Source organism: Salvelinus alpinus, chromosome 22 (genome assembly GCF_045679555.1).
Source record: "Salvelinus alpinus chromosome 22, SLU_Salpinus.1, whole genome shotgun sequence".
Classification (NCBI taxonomy): Eukaryota; Metazoa; Chordata; class Actinopteri; order Salmoniformes; family Salmonidae; genus Salvelinus; species Salvelinus alpinus.
In genome coordinates, this window is record NC_092107.1 from 5,238,557 (window position 1) to 5,259,924 (window position 21,368).

Here is a 21,368-nt window from a genome sequence, read left to right on the forward strand (position 1 = left end):
AAGACAACCACCCACAAAACCCAACAGAAAACAGGCTACCTAAATATGGTTCCCAATCAGGGACAACGATTGACAGCTGCCTCTGATTGAGAACCATATCAGGCCAAACACAGAAAACCAACACAGAAATAGAAAACATAGATTACCCACCCAACTCACGCCCTGACCAACTAAAACAAAAGACAAAATAAAGGAACTAAGGTCAGAACTTGACAGTGGTTTTGAAATGGATTTAATTGTGATTTTTTTTTGTCATTGAGCTGCACTAATGTCAAAGTGAAAACAAATGTATACAAATTAATAAAAATGAAATTAAACAATTGCTGTTTCATAAGTATTCACCCCCTTTCTTTAGGCAACCCTAAATTAGTTCAGAAGTAAAACGTGGCTTACAAATCACATAATAAGCTCCATGGACTCACTCCGTGTGAAACAATAGGGGTTTAGGACTAACCTCTGTTCTGTCTCCCATACATACAACATCTGTAAGGTCCCTCAGTCAAGTATTAAATTTAAAGCACAGATCCAACAACAAAGCCCAGGGAGCTTTTCAAATGCCTCATAAAGAAAGGCAGTAATTGGTAGATGGGTAACAATAACAAATCAGACATTGAATATCACTTTAAGCATGGTCAAGTTAATAATTATGCTGTGGATGATGTATTAAACTACCCAGACAAATCACAGACAGTCATTGTTCTGAACTGAGCTGTAGGACAGGAAGACAACTGCTCAGGGATGTCACCATGAGGCCATTGGTGATTTTAAAACAGCTACAGAGTTCAATGGCTGTGATGGGTGAAAACTGAGGATGGATCAACAACATTGTAGTAACTCCACAATTAGTTTGAGTTTATTTTCATTTTTAAATTCCATTAATCCACGTTTTAGTAAAAGTGACGGTTTTAGCCATCCGGCTAATTTTCAACCTCAGTCCCTGGGCATGTTATTAAAAACAATTACAACAACAATACAGACAAACAATGAGCAGTGAGCACATGCGGGAGCAACATAGGACAAGCAACACGTAGCACGCAGACAGAGCAATAGCACAAAAAGCAACAAAACAAAATACATAAAGGCAACACAGTGTTTCAACACCTCACAAGCTACAGACAACAGATAACATGGAAAGTGACAATACACAGCTAGGGATTATGTTCACAAGTCTGATTGTCCTTTAGCCATGTCTTTATGTTTTATGTGAAGGTGTGATAGGTGGTGCAAGACATGGGAAGCTCTCACAGAGAGCATACTTGCAGACAGTTTTTCTCACATTGAGATGCAAACATGAGTCACTGAGCCACTTTGTAACATGAACCATTACAGTAGTGAGTTTTTGTGCAGCTTGTCTGCTCTTTGCATACACATACAGTGCATTCGGAAAGTATCCAGACCCCTTGACTTTTTCCACATTTTGTTACGTTACAGCCTTATTCTAAAATGGATTAAATACATTTTTTACCTCATCAATCTACACACAATACCCCATAACGACAAAGCAAAAACAGGTTCCGAATTTTTTGCAAATGTATTACAAATAAAAAACAGATATCCCTTATTTACATAAGTATTCAGACCCTTTGCTATGAGACTTGAAATTGAGCTCAGGTGCATTCTGTTTCCATTAATCAACCTTGAGATGTTTCTACAACTTGATTGGAGTCCACCTGTGGTAAATTCAATTGATTGGACATGATTTGGAAAGGCACACATCTATATATATATACAGTGGGGCAAAAAAGTATTTAGTCAGCCACCAATTGTGCAAGTTCTCCCACTTAAAAAGATGAGAGAGACCTGTAATTTTCATCATAGGTACACTTCAACTATGACAGACAAAATGAGAGAAAAAAATCCAGAAAATCACATTGTAGGATTTTTAATGAATTTATTTGCAAATTATGGTGGAAAATAAGTATTTGGTGAATAACAAAAGTTTATCTCAATACTTTGTTATATACCCTTTGTTGGCAATGACAGAGGTCAAACGTTTTCTGTAAGTCTTCACAAGGTTTTCACACACTGTTGCTGGTATTTTGGCCTATTCCTCCATGCAGATCTCCTCTAGAGCAGTGATGTTCTCATTTTGTCTGTCATAGTTGAAGTGTACCTATGATGAAAATTACAGGCCTCTCTCATCTTTTTAAGTGGGAGAACTTGCACAATTGGTGGCTGACTAAATACTTTTTTGCCCCACTGTATATAAGGTCCCACAGTTGACAGTGCATGTCAGAGCAGAACCCAAGCCATGAGGTCTAAGGAATTGTCCGTAGAGCTCAGAGACAGGATTGTGTCGGGGCACAGATCTGGATAAGGGTACCAAAACATTTCAGCAGCATTGAAGGTCCCCAAGAACACAGTGGCCTCCATCATTCTTAATTGGAAGAAGTTTGTAACCACCAATACTCCTCCAAGAGCTGGCCGCCTGGCCAAACTGAACAATCGGGGGAGAAGGGCCTTGCTCAGGGAGATGACCAAGAACCCGATGGTCACTCTGACAGAGCTCCAGAGTTACTCTGTGGAGATGGGAGAACCTTCCAGAAGGATAACCATCTCTGCAGCACTCCACCAGTGGCCAGTCGGAAGCCACTCCTCAGTAAAAGGCACATGACAGACGTTTGTAGTTTGCCAAAAGGCACCTAAAGGACTCTCAGTCCATGAGAAACAAGATTCTCTGGTCTGATGAAACCAAGATTCAACTCTTTGGCCTGAATGACAAGCGTCACGTCTGGAGGAAACCTGGCACCATCCCTACGGTGAAGCATGGTGGTGGCAACATCATGCTGTGGGGATGTTTTTCAGCAGCAGGGACTGGGAGACTAGTCAGGATTGAGGGAAAGATGAACGGAGCAAAGTACAGAGAGATCCTTGATGAAAACCTGCTCCAGAGCGCTCAGGACCTCAGACTGGGGCGAAGGTTCACCTTCCAACAGGACAATGACCCGAGGCACACAGCCAAGACAATGCAGGAGTGGCTTCTGGACAAGCCTCTGAATGTCCTTGAGTAGCCCTCCAAAGCCCGGACTTTAATCCAATCTAACATCTCTGCCTAGACCTGAAAATAGCTATGCAGCGACGCTCCCCATCCAATCGGACAGAGATTGAGAGGATATGCAGAAAAGAATGTGAGAAACTCCCCAAATACAGGTGTGCCAAGCTTGTAGCATCATACCCAAGAAGACTCGAGGCTGTAATCGCTGCCAAAGGTGTTTCAACAAAGTACTGAGTAAAGGGTCTGAATACTTATGTAAATGTGATATTTCAGTTTTTTTTTTATTATTAATTTGCAACCATTTCTAAAAACCTGTTTTTGCTTTGTCATTATGGGGTATTGTATGTAGATCAATCCATTTTCGATTAAGTCTGTAACATATTAAAATGTTGATAAGGCCAAGGGGTCTGAATACATAATGCACTATGTATCACTGTATCATCTGCATACATTTGAATTTCAGACAAAGTACAGAGAGAAAGCAGATCATGAATGTACAGGCTGAACAGGAGTGGCCCCAGTACTGACCCTTGGGGCACGCCCACACCAGAGCTGAGAGTGGGCAACAGCTCGACAGTCTGCCTTAAAAGTAGGATTTCATCTACTCAAGGCATCTGGGGAAAAGTTGAACTTAAGACAGTTTTGTGATGAGAACCTCATGGTTAACAGTGTCAAAAGCTTTCCTTAGGTCTAGAAATACACCCCCAACAACGCCCCCTTTGTCCATCTTGGATTTCACATTTTCCAGAAGAAAGCAGTTGGCCGTTTCTGTGGAGTGTTTTGCTCTGAAGCCAAACTGCATGGAGTGTAATGTGAAGGGGCTGTTGTTGAGGTGGGCAATCAGTTGCTCTGCTACACACTTGTCAGCAACCCCCGACACCACAGGTAGTATACTAATGGGCCTGTAGTTACTTACGTCAGCAGGGTCAACTGATTTAAAGACGGGGTTATTATGGTCGACTTCCACACCCTTGGAAACACCCCCAGACCAATAGATGTGTTGGTGACCTTAGTAATTGGGCCAATGAGTGACTATGTATTTTTAAGAAAGGTAGAGTGCACCCCAAACACATCTTTGACTTTAGAGTTCTTTAGTGAGCTGTTCACCTCTGACTCAGAAACCTCCCTTATGATAAAGACAGGTTGAGTGTTGTTCACTGGCGCTGAGCCCAAGAAACCAGTGGAGGGATTCTGTGTCAGTACCTTGACAGTCAACAAAGTGTAATTGAAGGCTGCATCCTGTGTTAGACTGTCATTCACATTTATTTATTGTCTTTGTGCAGTGTTACTATGGTCTTTGCCTGTTAACCTTTTTAGATTCTCACAGATCATTTTAGAATATCCCTTTGCTTCAACAATTATGTTGATAAAAAGTTTGCATTGGCCTGTCTGATTTCTTTCATCACCTTATTTATCAACATGGTAAACCTACGTCTGTCATGCTCTAATTTGGACTTTAAGGCTGTTTTTAGAGCATGATCTCGTTCTTTCATCAGTTTCCAGATTTCTCCATTTAGCCGGCCAAGGAAGAGTGCTTTTTTGGCCATGTTTGGATTTCATTTTCTTTAGGAAGACATTTATTGTAGTCTGGATTGTGGATAGAAAACCTGGCTATCTGCTTCCACATTTGTATAGGACAAGAGATCATTACAGTTAATTCCCTTAATTACGTTTTCAAAATAATTTCATTCACTCTTACGTATTCTGAGCTGATCAGGCTTTCTAACAGTAGAGAGGTTAAACCTGTTCTTGGAAAGCTTTCTGGTTATCTGTGTCAGATTATGATCAGACAGCCCAGTAACCATATTGAATGATTTAGTCACTCCCTCTGGTTTATTACTGAACACCAGATCAATCTGTGTTTTAGAACAACAGGTCACGCTGGTTAGCCCTTCAACTAGCTGTGTAAGGTCAAAAGTATTAGTGATCCGTTGGAGAGTTTTCCTACAAGACTTGTCTTCATAATTCATCTTAACATCTCTTTCCCAAAATCACATTCCATAAGCATGTTATTAATCATAATAAATTTTAAAAAATTGGTGGAAGGTGGTCTGTACATTCCAATAAGGGTAAAATACATTTGGGGAGACAGTTTAACGTTTAGGCCAATACAATCTAGTTCATTATCATACATCGGATATGTTTTTTAATGTAAATCTTCAGACCCCCTCCTCTTCCTTCAATCCTGACTCTCCTGAAAACATTGTAGCCAGGCACAATCAATGTAGCAGATGTAGAGTTTTTATGGAGCCATGTCTCTGAAAGGCAGAGGAAGTCAAGGTTGGAGTCTGAGAAGATGTTGAATTTGATTACTTTTTGGAACGACACTGCGAATGTTCAAGTGCCCCCCCTAGTAATCCCTTGGGGTTAGCTCGTGGGTCCCAGATGACTCGAGCGTAATTGTCACGATAGTTATAATAAGTGGACCAAGATACAGCGTGGTATGGTTCCATTTATTATGAAGTGAAACTCAAAGAAAACAATAAATGCAAAACGAAACGTGAAGCTGCTATAGTGCTCACAGGCAACTATACATAGTCAAGATCCCACAAAGGGGAAATGGCTGCCTAAATATGATCCCCAATCAGAGACAACGATAAACAGCCTCCTCTGATTGGTAACCATACCAGGCCAACATAGAAATATAAATCACCTAGATGACCCACCCTAGTCACACCCCGACCTAACCAACATAGAGAATAAAAAGCTCTCTATGGTCAGGGTGTGACAGTAATTGCCACGTTGAAAAATGTTCAGTGTTTTCTGATGGCTGTTTTTAGGCTGTTTTGTTTAGTTTTGATTAGGGGCAGTTCGGTAGTGCAATTAACTATCCATTGCGCTTGCACTGGAAGCGGGGAACTAACAGCTTGCATACCAGAATCAGAGATCGCTTATGGTGACTTGGATATGTTTAGAGCGTTAAATTTAATATTGGAGTCGAGTGACTCTTGAGAAATCATGGGACCATAACACTCACCCACTTCCGCGGCGGCGATGATTTGAGGACCTGGCCATCCACTGCTTTCCACTCCGGTGAGTATCGCTGGCTCGGTGATGTTAGGCCCAGGGTTGAGGTGCTCATCCCTGGAGAGCAGGAGAGTAGTGAACAGGTAGTTTAGCACTTTATGATATATGTTGGACTTGTGTTTGTTACTCCTAAGCGATTTAGTCAATTAAAGAGCGAGGTAGACTTAGCCATTATTCAGAACATTATGTTATAGTGTGTACTGTCCGCTCCCATGTAACGGTGCATGTACACTAGATAGCGGTAAATTGCAGCGTGCCGCTTAGGCCGCCCATTGTGACTGGGTTGTGGGCGAGCTGGCAGCATATAGCAGCACGTTCAATTGTACGTCAAGAATTCAGCATAGCAATTTGTATGAAGGTCTGGTTATTAAATGGGTACATAGTTAAATAGTAATATCCTCTAAAACACTCTGGTGACAAACAAACTTTGCTGCTCTATTTCCAATTGTCCACATGGCTGAGAGAACCTATTCAAGTAAGTAAATACATTTTGAAAATGTAAAAAAAACAATGCATTATTAGCTAACTAGCTACAGTGCAGGCTAACTCAAATGAGCTGCAAAATGAGCTAGCTATCGAACCAACTTCACATACTGTATAGATAGGTAGCTGGTGATATTTAATTCACTTAGCTAGCTAACTTCATATTAGCTAGCTATCTTGATGTATTTATCACTGTAAAAAACAAACTCCAAATGCATTTGTAGGTAGCTAGCTAACAGCCATGGAGGAGGGTGAAAGGATAGTAGCCCCAACTGTCAAAGTGAGAGAGTAGGCTATTCTGTATAGGGCAGGTACTTTTGTGTAGTTCCTGTCCCTAGAAGTGAGGACGGAGATAATAGTAACATAATATTCAGTGCGGTGTAATTTGACTATAATGAAGTCTATTTCTTGTGAGGTTTTCTGTCCTCAGATAAAGAGCGCTATGAAAGCCTGTCTACATATGAAGAGGTCCCAATGAAGAGCAGTGGTTCTCAGTCCTGGTCCTGGGGACTCAAAGGGGTGCACATTTTTGTTTTTGCCTTAGCACTGCGCAGCTGATTCAAATGATCAACTCATCATCAAGCTTCAAGTAGTATTTATGTATTCATTTGTGATGCTATCCTTGATATGATCCTGCTATTGTCACATGCTACACATGCACATGTGTGCCCATGCATCTATCAATCCAATGTTATCATGATTTGTTATAAGGGATATTATACTTTAGTAATTCACAATGACCTGGTGATGTAAAAGTCTAAATTGCATTATCTTCCATATTCCTACAGATACCTTTTAACTGGAGATTCCTTCAAAACGATTGCCTACAGTTAACGTGTAGAGCACTGCAAGGTTGGGTGACCAGGGCTATCTGGGACTGCCTCCTAGAGGAATGCAGGTGTGTGAAGGCTACCTGTGTCCTGCATAACTTCATGAGGATGGACACGAGGACCAGGAGGGGATCTGCAGCTTGCCACCGTGTGCCAGAGGAGAAGTCTGCTGCTCTGCAGGATGTTTCAAGGATGGGGTCCAACAATGCAGCAAGAGAGGCAATCCGTGTGCGGGAGATCTTCACCTCCTACTTCTTCGAAGAAGGTGCTGTTCCCTGGCAACACCATAGATTACACTATGCACAACCAAAGGCTCTATTCTTCCATTTACTTAGCTATGTCAACTGGAGTTATTCAATTCCCAGTTTCTCCCTTTGATTTATACTTCTCAGGTGAGGGTGCTGTTTAGGTAAGGGTGTGATGTCTGTACAGAAACAAAACAGGCTATTTTAACTTCTTATCGCTGCAGGGGCAGTATTGAGTAGCTTGGATGAAAGGTGCACAGAGGTGCCCATAGTAAACTGCCTGCTCCTCAGTCCCAGTTGCTAATATATGCATATTATTATTCGTATTGGATAGAAAACACTCTGAAGTTTCTAAAACTGTTTGAATTATGTCTGTGAGTATAACATAACTTTTTTGGATTTTTTTCTGAGGTGGCAGATTTTCAACCAAGCTCTCATTGAAATTACAGCGAGATATTGATGAGTTTTCACTTCCTACGGCTTCCACTAGATGTCAACAGTCAATAGAACTTTGTCTGATGACTCTAATGTAAAGGGGGGCCAAAGGAGACAGGAATGAGTAATCACTGCCACGAGCTGACCATGCTTTCACATGCGCATTCACATGAGGAGGACCTCCGTTCCACTGCTCATCTGAAGTCAATCTAATTCTCCGGTTGGAACGTTATTCAAGATGTATGTTAACAACATTCTAAAGATTGATTCAGTACATCATTTGACATGTTTCTACTGACTGTTATGGAACTCTTGGACATTTCGTCACGTTATAGTGGACGCGCTTTGTGACTTTTGAATTGTTTACCAACGCGTTAACCAAAGTAGCTAATTGGACATAAATAACGGACATTATCGAACAAATCAAGCATTTATTGTGGACCTGGAATTCCTAGGACTGCATTCTGATGAAGTTCATCAAAGGTAAGGAAACATTTATCATGTATTTTCTGGTTTCTGTTGACCCCAACATGGCGGCGAATTTGGCTATTGTTCTGAGCTCCGTCTCAGATTATTGCATGATTTGCTTTTTCCGTAAAGTTTTTTTGAAATCTGACACAGCGGTTGCATTAAGGAGAGGTATATCTATAATTCCATGTGTATAACTTGTATTATCATCTACATTTATGATGAGTATTTCTGTTGAAACGATGTGGCTATGCAAAATCACTTGATGTTTTTGGAACTAGTGAATGTAACGCGCCAATGTAAACTCAGATTTTTTGTTATAAATATGAACTTTATCAAACAAAACATGCATGTATTGTGTAACATGAAGTCCTATGAGTGTCATCTGATGAAGATAATCAAAGGTTAGTGATTAATTAAGTAAGCAGGCTCATGTGTATAACTGTGACTCCTTCCACCTTCAAAGAATAGGTAAGAGGGCCAACCATGGAGAATAGTAAGACACTTCATTATTTCTATAACTACACTATATTGTTTGTCCTCGTGTATCCGTTCATGTTTTTCAGCATAAAATACTCTGCAGCCACTTAGTGTGGACACCAGGTGAGGCCACACACAGAGATTCCTGTTGAACACTCTCTTTAACTACCTTATTTTCTCAAAGACAGTCTCTCTCCTTCACTTCATCTCTCTCTCCTCTTCTCGTTAAATCCTCTAGGTTATAACAGCTGTGTTGGTGAACCCCTCCCGCATCTCCACTGACTACATAGAGGGCACAGCATGATCAGAGGTGTCAGGTCAACAGGAAGTATTATTAAAGAGATGCTTTACATTGAAATACAGATAGTGTTGCAGTAGTCCCAGAGTTAATGACCCAAGGTCAGTTTTGCCATTTCACCTCCTGATTATTATGATGACTAACAATGTTAGAATAAAAAATAAAAACACAAGGCTTAAACATGCTTATCTCCCTCTCTCTCCATCTGTCTCTTGTCTGCAGATATGTTTTGATGTGAGAGAGGATGCCAACCCCCAGTACCATCATCGCCACCTCACCCGCTTTTAAGATAACCTTCGGGCCGACTAGAGACACTATTATGTAATTGTGATGAACTGAGAGAATATTAGGGTAGCACTGTGATTCATTAAACATATGCTGCCTTCCCTGCTCCTATGTCCTTACCTCTTTCCCTTTTTGTCTTTTACACCTCTCTCGCCACCTCTTTCTTCCTTTGTTTTTATAATGCACATCAGATGTGCATAGAAGTACAGATTGAACTTATAATATTACAATTATAATATGTATAATGCATGTATTTATAACACTTGGATAATGAACTTCTTTCAATAAAGTGTTTCACATTCTCTGGTTGAAATTAAGTCTCTCATTTGATGAAATACTACACCTATCCTGTGTTTATCAGACCAATGCAGATGAAGGGCATTAGATATGGAGATGAACCGGTTTTAGAGTATTTACATGATGCATAGGAAGTGTAGTGTACTGTTTTTTAAATTCTATTTCTTTATATATGAATTACAAATCAGCCTTTAACTAGTTAAATCCTGTTTCTAGTCTATTAGTTACAATGGTTAACCTGTCTGGGAATGGATAGCGGAAACCCTCGCCAACAGCCAATGAAATTGCAGGGCGCTAAATTCAATCAACAGAAATCTCATAATTAAAATTTCTCAAACATACAAGTATTAGACACCATTTTAAAGATAAACTTCTCGTTAATCCAACCACAGTGTCCGATTTTTCAAAAAGGCTTTTCGGCGAAAGCACAACATATCATTATGTTAGGTCAGCAACTAGTCACAGAAATCATACAGCCATTTTCCAACCAAAGAGAGGAGTCACTAAAAGCAGAAATAGAGAGAAAATGAATCACTAACCTTTGATATTCTTCATCAGATGACACTCCCGGGACAACATGTTACACAATACATGTATGTTTTGTTCGATCAAGTTAATATTTATATCCAAAAATCTCAGTTTACATTGGCGCGTTATGTTCAGTAGTTCCAAAACATCTGGTGATTTTGCAGAGAGCCACATCAATTTACAGAAATACTCATAATTCAAGGCACACTTAACCAGCATGGCTACCACACCATTCTGCAGCGATACGCCATCCCATCTGTTTCGCGCTTAGTTGGACAATCATTTGTTTTTCAACAGGACAATGACCCAACACACCTCCAGGCTGTGTAAGGGTTATTTGACCAAGAAGGAGATTGATGGAGTGCTGCATCAGATGACCTGGCCTCCACAATCACCCAACCTCAACCCAATTGAGATGGTTTGGGATGTTATGGACAGCAGAGTGGGAAGTCCCTACCCGTTTTAGGGTAGGGACGTCCCAAGGAGCTCAGATAGCACTGACCTTCTTTTTAAGGTGACTTGAAGAAGCTAGAATTTGAGACTGCATATACAGTAGTACAGTGTACAGTATTTTAGTTTTGTACAATGATATCTGTCAACATTAGTCAGTAATATAATATGCAAAACATTTTAAAAAGTGCAATGCATTGTATGAATATTTCTGAAACGTGGTAGGCTGTAAATTGCCATTGTTGTCTCAATATTACCATTGTCTCAATTTCCCAAACATATTCCTCATACAGTATAGGCTATTGCTACCAAATTGCATGGGATAGCCCTGACAGACACCATGCATTTAGGCAAGATTTTCCCATAATGGTCAATATTTCAGATGGAGAATGGTACTGAATTGAGACAGACTCGGTATTTTAGTGTTGCCTGAGAGGGCTGTGTTGGATCAACACTTCATGACTTCTTAATGGAGCTGGTTTTAATTGAAACATTTTACATTACACCATGTATATAATTCCACTCATGATTGAAGCTTTCTAGTGTCTTTTGCATTATGGCAAAAATACGTTGAAATTTCTGGAATTTGTAATTGTGTGCTGTGGTATAGGGTGTAATAAGGGGTATAATATGTGTCCGTTTGCTTTCAGTATGAAGGTCCATTTAGTAGACACTTGATATTTATATTTCCTACTGTATATTTCTTATAATCAAGAGTGAAATTGGTTTGTTCAAGGTGATGAGACTACTGCACATAAAATTAACTGACATTATATGGCCATTTCAACTAAGAGTTATAGCTACTTGTCTGCCACTGTAGGCTTGTAAGGGTAGGCCTAGAAGTGGTGGAATGCTGTGGTGTAACTCCAGCCCAATTTGCAGTGGTGGAAAAAGTACCCAATTATCATACTTGAGTAAAAGTAAAGATATCTTAATAGAAAATGACTCAAGTAAAAGTGAACGTCACCCAGTAAAATCCTACTTGAGTAAAAGTTTTAAAGTATTTGGTTTTAAATATACTTAAGTATCAAAAGTAAATGAATTGCTAAAATATACTTAAGTATCAAAAGTAAAAGAAAAAGGATAAATCATTTCTAATTCCTTATATTAAGCAAACCAGACGGCAGTGGTGTAATGTACTTAAGTAAAAATATTTGAAAGTACTACTTAAGTATTTTTTGGGGGTATCTGTACTTTACTTTACTATTTATATTTTTGACTACTTTTACTTTTACTTCACTACATCCCTAAACAGAATTATGTACTTTTTACTCCAAATCTTTTCCCTGACACCCAAAAGTACTTGTTATATTTTGAATGGTTAGCGGGACAGAGAAATTCACACACTTATGAAGAGAACATCCCTGGTCATCTCTACTGCCTCTGATCTTGCAGACTCACGAAACACATGCTTCATTTGTAAATGATGTCTGAGTGTTGGAGCGTGCCCCTGGCTATCCGTGAATTTAAAAAACAAGAAAATTATGCCACCTGGTTTGCTTTAAATAAGGAATTTGAAAAGATATATACTTTTACTTTTACCTTTGATACTTAAGTATATTTTAGCAATTATGTTTACTTTTGATACTTAAGTATATTTAAAACCAAATACTTTTAGACTTTTACTTAATGCTAAAAATGTAACGAGTACTTTTGGGTGTCAGGGTAAATGTATGGAGTAGAAAGTACATTATTTTCTTTAGGAATGTAGTGGAGTAAACGTAAAAGTTGTAAGAAATAGTAAAGTACAGATACCCCAAAAAACTACTTAGGTAGTACTTTAAAGTATTTTTACTGAAGTACTTTACACCACTGCCAATTTGACTCCAGTTTATAGTGACCGGAAAACCTGATGCTGAACGTGAACCAGTAGATTATAGCCCTTTTATATGGTAGGCAGGTGCATATTGACATAACCAACTCTTCTAACCTCTATTACAGATAGTGAAGCCTTCATTACAAAGTAGTAGCCTACAGAGGAAAAGCCTGAGACTGCTGAGAAAAGATGCAAGTGGAGAGTAGAGAGAAAAAGTGAAAAGAGTAAAGACACTTGAGCAGGTTAATAGCACTCTTGTATCGCTGTTTATTTGTGTTGCTCATTCTCTCTTTATTGATCACTGTGGCTATGAATTCCCCGTGACAACAGTGAAGAACAGCATCAAAGCCTGAGTCGTACCACCCGAGACCCTTCTCTCCACTCGCTGTGGGGCGTATTCGTCACTTTTATTTTCTTTCTTCTTCTCTCGTTCTCTCGTTTTTATTCTTTAGGCGATGGAAAAAAACAAAAGTGCTGTAAACATGTTTGTCGCTGTGGAGCACCAGAAGCGTCAGGAACCGTTGGTCTTGGAGGTCTGACAGGACTACTGGCCAAGCTTGGAATGATAGGGTGGAGGAGGGATAAGAGGAGGAGGAGAAGGGAGAGGAGAGGAGGAAAGGTGAAAGAGGGAGAAGGCTGTGGAAGCTCTCACTGCTGGATGCGACGCAGAGACTGGACCTGGAAGGTCTGAGCGTGGGAGCCCCACTCCCTGTAGTGTTTGTACTCTCCGCCATGACGGTCGCACTCCATGATGTACTGGTAGCCACGGTAACCGGGGAACTGGTAGCATACCCAGCTAATGGGGGAGAGGGAGAGAGGAAGAGGGTGAAGTGATAAAATACCAAGAAACAAGCTTGAGCCCTTACCCTGTAGAGCAAGGGGGGGCAAATGGTGGCCACTTTTGTACGGCCACAGATCAAGTTCCACAAAAATATCAAAGAAATACCGAAGGTGCCATTTCAAAATTTGGTGCAGTTTCAGCAGTTTTTCTCTTGTTATGTCAGTCACTGACAGTCACTCAATTAGCCCATGTCAGCTAACATTTTTTAGATTGGTAAGTTATTCTAGCGGCCAGCTATTTAAACTTGTAGTAATCATGGTCGAATTACTGACCGGTGGTCTCCCATTGATCATCAGATATCATATTAAAAACAGCACATTTTTCTCTCCGCCCAATGGCAAAATGAGTAGAATTGCAGGAAATTAACTCAAAAACGTTTGTCTTCGCTGTCAAGAGGAGGCCACTAAAATGTTTTGCTCGCAAGCTGGGGGGGGCAACAAAATTTCACTAAGGGCCGGCTCTGACTAAAAGTGTGGGTATGGATGTGGGTATGCAAAACCCCCAGCCACTATGGTCCCTCATGATGGTGTTCCGATTTTGTTTGTGGCCCCCCCCACCCATCAAAGTTGTCCATCCCTGCTCTAGAGTCTAGACACTTGTAGATCAGAAAGAGTTGGCCTCTACAGTACATGTTAGTCCTCTGTATAATATCCAGGGACACCATATAATAGCTATTTCTTTCAAATGTTTCACCATAGTGTCCCTTTAACACATTTGGCAGAGGTCAGTAAGGTCACTGGAACTCATTTAGATTATTCATCGTTTCAGGCCTGAAATTGTTTTTCGCTTAGTTCTATTATGATCAATGACAGAAAGGATTATCCTCTCAAAGTTTATCTAGTTATCAAAATAGATTTTAATTATATAGTTATTACAATGAATTTTGTTCTTACTGCACATTACACCTTTTTAGCAGTATGTCTTCTGACCACTAGACACAACTGAATCTTCTATTTCTGATTGTTATGAGCGTAGTCTTCTGTAGTGTGAAAAAGGAAGCCAGGGCTTCTACTCTGCTACTTACGCTCCACTCTGGACCTGCATGGATCCGATCTCGTTGTTGCCCCACCCCATGGCCTGCAGGGAGGGGTAGTCATCGTTCATCTCCCACTGCTTGCCAATGAAGTTCTCCCTTTCAAACACCACAATCTTGGACTCCTTATGGTTCTATGCAGTTCAGAGAGAGGAGTGGGAAATTTCAGGTTACATTTAACCTGTTTCTCTCAGAACTATTTACAAAATATTTACTGTGTAGAATTATGAGGGAAAGTAGAACATCTTTATAAAACAGTGTTTTATTCACTTTGTTATTTAGTGCTTTCAATAACGCTGGTAGAGGCTACCAAGGATAGCTACTTGTATCTGTTAAATGTAATAATGACAGTGTCAGTAACAGTGAGTAGAGCCAGACTCTGTCAGTGTCAGTCACAAGAGCCAGAGACATGGACTGAGGCCAGAACCCGGGCTTCTGGGCCAATATCAGGCCTCTGTTCCATTATCTGTACTAGCATATTATGTGAATTAATCAATGTATTGGGCATTCTAAGCGGAATTCTTCAATGGATATTGGAACGTAGCCCACAGAAGAGAGTGTGTGTCTGGCCTGGTCTGGCAGGAACAGGAAGTAGGCTTGACTAGTAAACTCACGGCAGAGCAGACTGGGCGGAAGGACATCAACCTCTCAATGTGGTAGGCGTTACTGCCGCTCCAGGACTCCCAGCGAGGGTACTCTCCACGCTCCAACACAAACTGCTGCCCAGAGAAGCTGGAGTGCTCGTACCCAACCCAACTACACATAGAGAGAGAGAGAGAGAGAGAGAGATACAGATACAGATACAGAGAGGGATAGAGAGACAAATGGTACAGACAGACAGTTTATGTGGATAGATGCAAGGGTGGGGCAAGACTTTGTCATGTTTTTTATTCAATTGTGTAAGTCCATGATACAGTATATGTCTATCAGTATCCCTTAGAAATGGTTGCCTGTGCAATAGTCCCCTGGCCCCTGAAGGATAACGTGTAACCTGTCAGGGAGATAAATATCCTTCAGTATGTAGATGTCTTTGTATTTTGGGGGGGCTGGCTGACTTACGCTCCACACTCGACCTTCAGTGAGCGAATGTTGTCCGCACCACACTCCATGATGTTCTGGCAGGAAGCAGTGAACTCCATACGCTTTCCCTGGAAGTTCTCCTGGTCGTAGACTGTGATCTAGAACAGAGGATATAGTGCATATTTGTAATTTTCCAACCCACTATTGATGTTTTTCAAAACTGTTTTTAACACAACCAGTGTCTCTGCTAGAGAACGCACTGCCGTGTGCAAAGATTTCCTTTTTCCTCTTACGACTTTTTATGAAAAATGTGAAAGGTTGTGGAACGTAGTTAAATTGATGTGGAAACATGGTATACATAACACTGACTCACCTTCCATGGTCCCATTGGGTTAGGAGTAGTCAGCGCCATGTTTGATATCTCAGTAAAAATGTACCTGCAGTGCAGAAAGCACACAGTCACGCAGTCACATTTCTGTTTGGTCTTACAGGGAGACCAGGTCTGACATGACTAAACCACCATGGACCTCATTTCCAGTCAGCTCGAGCTCTTGCATCAGTCTGTGCCCAGCAGCTAATGCCCAAATATATTAATGTTATGGTTATGCTAATGTGGTAGGGACTATAGACTGTGCTACAGACAAACCCAAACAAAGCACTGCCCTGTGCTGTTGCTGATGATAATACAATGCACATAGGGGTGAGGGAGGAGAGGCACATCACAAAAACAGCTCGCTAAAGAGAGGCACAACACAAAAACAGCTAGCTAAAGAGAGGCACAACACAAAAACAGCTAGCTAAAGAGAGGCACAACACAAAAACAGCTAGCTAAAGAGAGGCACAACACAAAAACAGCTAGCTAAAGAGAGGCACAACACAAAAACAGCTAGCTAAAGAGAGGCACAACACAAAAACAGCTCGCTAAAGAGAGGCACAACACAAAAACAGCTAGCTAAAGCCAGAGCGATGATAGAAAGCAGGACACAGATACCAACCGAGAAGTGCAAATACTATAGTATAATACTGACACTCCTCTTCAATACATAGGTCTGGTATCTAACGTTGGTATGTAATACCACAAACAAAGTAGTACAATGCAAAGCATCCATCCACATTTCTGAATGATATGTGATAATGATGTTGTGCATTATTAGTTGCTATAAATTCTACATGGTGAACCATTGTATCATGTGCCTGTAAGTCATGCCATTGTTACACTCTGAGTGTGTAACGTAAACTATGCTGTTGATGGCGTCACAGCATACATACAGTAGCATTCTAGTGTGATGCATGATGTTGACTGTGATGACGATTGGTGTGTCCATGACGATTGGTGTGTCCATTTAGAGTATGTGTGTGTGTCCTATGTGTTTGTGAGCGTATGACCCTTTCTATACATTCCCAAGACTCAGCAGAAAACAGCAAAGGAAAAAAAACAGGACAATGTAAATGGACAACAATGCTGGCAAAAGGCTATAGGCTGAACGGTCTAAAGATGGAGGGCTTACCTGACCAACCCCAAAAAATAGCTGTGTAGCGCTCACGGGGGGCTCCACAAAACGATGTCCTGACCCCTGAGTAAACGGGCCTATTTATACACAGTGGTGGTGAATGGAGCCCAGGCCTGCAGGACGGGCTAGGAGTCAGCACATTGCTGGGCCCTCCATTGTTCCATACTGAGCCACAGGGCTTTATGCTCTCTAAAGCCACGGTGTGTTGGTGTACTGGTCTGGACGCAGGGCACGGTGCCCAGTGCCGATTAACACAAGCCCCTGGACAACTGTCCGGACCCCATGATTATACAGACATAGACTACACCCAGTCCTGGCCCAGCCCTGCCCTGGTCATAGCCCAGCCCCTAACCCACGACATGCTTGCAGTAGTTAATGTATATGCTGTTGAGGAAAAAGATAGGGACACACGTCAGAAGGAGGATGTACCAAAAATCTAACCATTTAAAAATGTGTTTTTTTGGATGACAATTGGTCAATATTGAACATACTGTTTTTGTAATGCTGTGAACATAACCATCAGATTAAAATCATCCATCAATAAAAACACATACCAAAAAAACTCTATACCTTAAAAAAAAAAAGCTATACCCTATCAGATGTTCTGAGGCACCGATGACTTACACTCTCATGATGAGTGATATTAAGTTTTATAATTAAAGAAAACAAGTGTGTTCAATAAACTAACAAGATCTCCAGTGAACCAAGAATTTCATATTCACTAAAACCACACTTCAGAAGCCGTTCCCAGATGAAAGAATACTATAGTATACTATGGTATAAATACTATAGTATTCACTTTAGTGTTTTTGCTGACTTTACTGCAGTATTTTTTTTACCAGGTAAGTTGGGTTTGAACACATCCTCATCTACAGCAACAACCTGGGGAATAGTTAAAAAAAATATGTATTTCACCTTTATTTAACCAGGTAGGCAAGTTGAGAACAAGTTCTCATTTACAACTGCGACCTGGGCAAGATAAAGCAAAGCAGTTCGACACATACAACAACACAGAGTTCACATGGAGTAAACAAACATACAGTCAATAATACAGTAGAAAAACAAGTCTATATACAATGTGAGCAAATGAGGTGAGATAAGGGAGGTAGGGCAATAAATAGGCCATGGTGGCAAGGTAAATACAATATAGCAATTAAAACACTAGAATGGTAGATTTGCAGTAGATGAATGTGCAAAGTAGAAATACTGGGGTGCAAAGGAGCAAGATAAATAAATAAATACAGTAGGGGATGAGGTAGTTGTTTGGGCTATTTATAGATGGGCTATGTACAGGTGCAGTGATCTGTATGCTGCTCTGACAGCTGGTGCTTAAAGCTAGTGAGGGAGATAAGTGTCTCCAGTTTCAGAGATTTTTGTAGTTCGTTCCAGTCATTGGCAGCAGAGAACTGGAAGGAGAGGCGGCCAAAGGAGGAATTGGCTTTGGGGGTGACCAGAGAGATATACCTGCTGGAGCGCGTGCTACGGGTGGGTGCTGCTATGGTGACCAGCGAGCTGAGATAAGGGGGGACTTTACCTAGCAGGGTCTTGTAGATGACCTGGAGCCAGTGGGTTTGGCGACGAGTATGAAGCGAGGGCCAGCCAACGTGAGCGTACAGGTTGCAGTGGTGGGTAGTATATGGGGCTTTGGTGACAAAACGGATGGCACTGTGATAGACTGCATACAATTTGTTAAGTAGGGTGTTGGAGGCTATTTTGTAGAGGGTATGTTTTACGAGGGTATGTTTGGCAGCATGAGTGAAGGATGCTTTGTTGCAAAATAGGAAGCCAATTCTAGATTTAACTTTGGATTGGAGATGTTTGATGTGAGTCTGGAAGGAGAGTTTACAGTCTAACCAGACACCTAGGTATTTGTAGTTGTCCACATATTCTAAGTCAGAACCGTCCAGGGTAGTGATGCTGGATGGGCGGGCAGGTGCAGGCAGCGATCGATTGAAGAGCATGCATTTAGTTTTACTTGTATTTAAGAGCAGTTGGAGGCCACGGAAGGAGAGTTGTATGGCATTGAAGCTCGTCTGGAGGGTAGTTAACACAGTGTCCAAAGAAGGGCCAGAAGTATACAGAATGGTGTCATCTGCGTAGAGGTGGATCAGAGACTCACCAGCAGCAAGAGCGACTTCATTGATGTATATATGATGTATATATGATGTATAGTTACAGGGGAGAGGAGGGGGGATGAATGAGCCAATTGGAAGCTGGGGATGATTAGGTGGCCATGATGGTATGAGGGCCAGATTGGGAATTTAACCAGAACACCGGAGTTAACACCCCAACTCTTACAATAAGTGCCATGGGATCTTTAGTGACCACAGAGAATCAGGACACCCATTTAACGTCCCATTCAAAAGAAAGCATCCTACACAGGGCAATGTCCCCAATCACTGCCCTGGGGCATTGATATTTTTATTTTATTTTTTGACCAGAAGAAAACGTGTCTCCTACTCGCCCTCCAACATCTCTTCCAGCAGCATCTGGTCACCCATCCAGCATCAACCCTGTTTAGCTTGAGAGGCAAGCCAGATGTCGGATGCAGGGTGGTATGCTGCTGGCTCCATTCACTGTTGTGAGGACAGACGCTGGGAGACGAGAAGCAAGTACAGGTTGTGAACATGTAATGAATAACGGACATGAAACGAAACAAGGACAGCTTCTGGACAAGGGAAACATAACGACAATAATGCTGACATGGGGATAAAACTGAGGAATCGACAGATATAGGGGAGGCAATCAAAACCGTGATGGAGTACATGTGAGTCCAATGAAGCGCTGATGCTCGTAACGATGGTGACAGGTGTGCGTAATGATGAGCAACCTGGCACCCTCGAGTACCAGAGAGGGGGAGCGGGAGCAGGTGTGACAACTGTAGTGTTTTTGCTAACAAAACAGTACAGTGAATACTGTAGTAAAAAAAACTGTAGTATATACTATGGTAATTAATGTAGTGTTTTGCAGATTGTAGTATACTGTAGTATTTACTGTAGTGTTTTTGCTGACTGTAGTATACTATGGTATTTACTGTAGTATTTTTGCAGACATTACTGTAGTATTTACTGTAGTGTTTTTGTTTTATTATCTTTGAAATGGAAGTGCAGGCTTTCTCCTTGAGGAAACCTACTGGAGAAATACTAAAAGAGAAAATGTTCATTAAAGGGTAACTCTCAACCACAATTTCATCCTTTGCCAAACACCTTCAAATTTTAAACAAAATGCATTCAGGTGAGAAGTTGTGGGTGGGGGGAATTGTTCATAAATTCCCCTAACCCTAAACGTAACCCTTTAACCTAACTCCTAAACTTAATCCTAACCTTAACCCTAGCCTAGCTAACGTTAGCAGCTAGCTAATGTTAGCCATCTAGCTAGAATTCTTAACATATCACAGGTTTTGTGAATTCGTAACATATTGTACGTTTGCATATTCGTAACATATAATATGAATTGTAATTCGTAACATATCATATGAAATGGGTAATGGACGTCCACAAATTAACACATAGCATACGAAACATAGCATATCATACTAAATGGAGTGTCTTGGATTTATGTACAGAATAATACGAAATGCTCTGAGACCAGGTTGCTTACCAAGACCGTTGCCATATAAGGCGCGCTGTCATCTGCTTTTATAGTAAGCCTTGAGGTGGTACCACCCAGCACATCTAGAAGGGCGTGTATTTCATACTGAACACCTCCCTTTTGATGACATAGAGGCACCATCACGATTTCAATGGTAGAGTTGAACCGTATGGGCTTCTTCTCAATCCAGCGCATCCACATCTGCGGTGGAAGGTGGTCGAGCTACAGCGGTGTTTGTCAGACCATGAGACATCCCGAAAATCGAACCGTTTGGGCTACAAACTAATATGACTCCATAAGTGTCACAGACTCGTCTGAAGGTAACCCATACAAATGAATGGAAGTATGGAGGTAGTTTTGTTCCAACAAAAATAAGGGGTTAAATATGTTGTTGTTTTTATTAAAAAAGAATATATATATAATCCTGAGCTATCTTATGTCTCCTAGATATAGGACAGACACTTCAAAACCTTATTCCTTATGATAAATGTTTTACTTTATTTCCATTTATGAATGTGTTATTCAGTGCGTCCCCCCCAACGGCTTAGACTTTTAGAGTATATTAAGCATCATTATCAATAAGCCCTATTTTTATCCTAATCCACTTGACCACTTATCTTGATATGATGTACTGTAGCTATTATATAATGTGACACCTTTACCAAATATGCTTTCTTCACCATACTGTACCTGATGATTTCCACTTAGGCCAGGCAAATAATAGCTATGTTATGC

At 40.9% G+C, this 21,368-nt stretch overlaps 2 protein-coding genes and 1 non-coding gene across 4 annotated transcripts in view; all 3 read right to left on the reverse strand.

Moving 5' to 3' along the window:
- LOC139549845 (geminin coiled-coil domain-containing protein 1-like) overlaps positions 1-6,248 on the reverse strand; it is a 30,210-nt gene extending 23,962 nt beyond the window's left edge. The window contains exons 1-2 of the mRNA XM_071360585.1: positions 6,224-6,248; positions 5,973-6,079 (exon numbers count right to left, since the gene is read on the reverse strand). Coding sequence (XP_071216686.1) covers positions 5,973-6,079; positions 6,224-6,248 — 132 coding nt within the window. The remainder of the gene's footprint in view (positions 1-5,972; positions 6,080-6,223) is intronic.
- A 6,627-nt stretch (positions 6,249-12,875) lies between these two features.
- LOC139548850 (beta-crystallin A1-2-like) lies at positions 12,876-17,145 on the reverse strand. 2 transcript variants are annotated; one of them, XM_071358743.1, is made up of 6 exons: positions 17,040-17,145; positions 15,905-15,968; positions 15,571-15,689; positions 15,126-15,267; positions 14,503-14,645; positions 12,876-13,433 (listed from the first exon to the last, which is right to left on the reverse strand). In XM_071358743.1, exons 2-6 carry the CDS (start codon positions 15,941-15,943, stop codon positions 13,286-13,288), a joined length of 591 nt encoding a protein of 196 aa, XP_071214844.1. In that variant the 5' UTR covers positions 15,944-15,968; positions 17,040-17,145; the 3' UTR covers positions 12,876-13,285. The 2 variants fall into 2 exon arrangements, with proteins under 2 accessions (XP_071214844.1, XP_071214845.1); XM_071358744.1 differs by having other exon boundaries at positions 17,049-17,132.
- Positions 17,146-20,148: 3,003 nt separating this feature from the next.
- LOC139549865 (U7 small nuclear RNA) lies at positions 20,149-20,203 on the reverse strand. The gene has a single exon (XR_011669956.1). It is a non-coding gene; the product is annotated as a U7 small nuclear RNA (small nuclear RNA).
- Between the last annotated feature and the right edge of the window lie 1,165 nt (positions 20,204-21,368).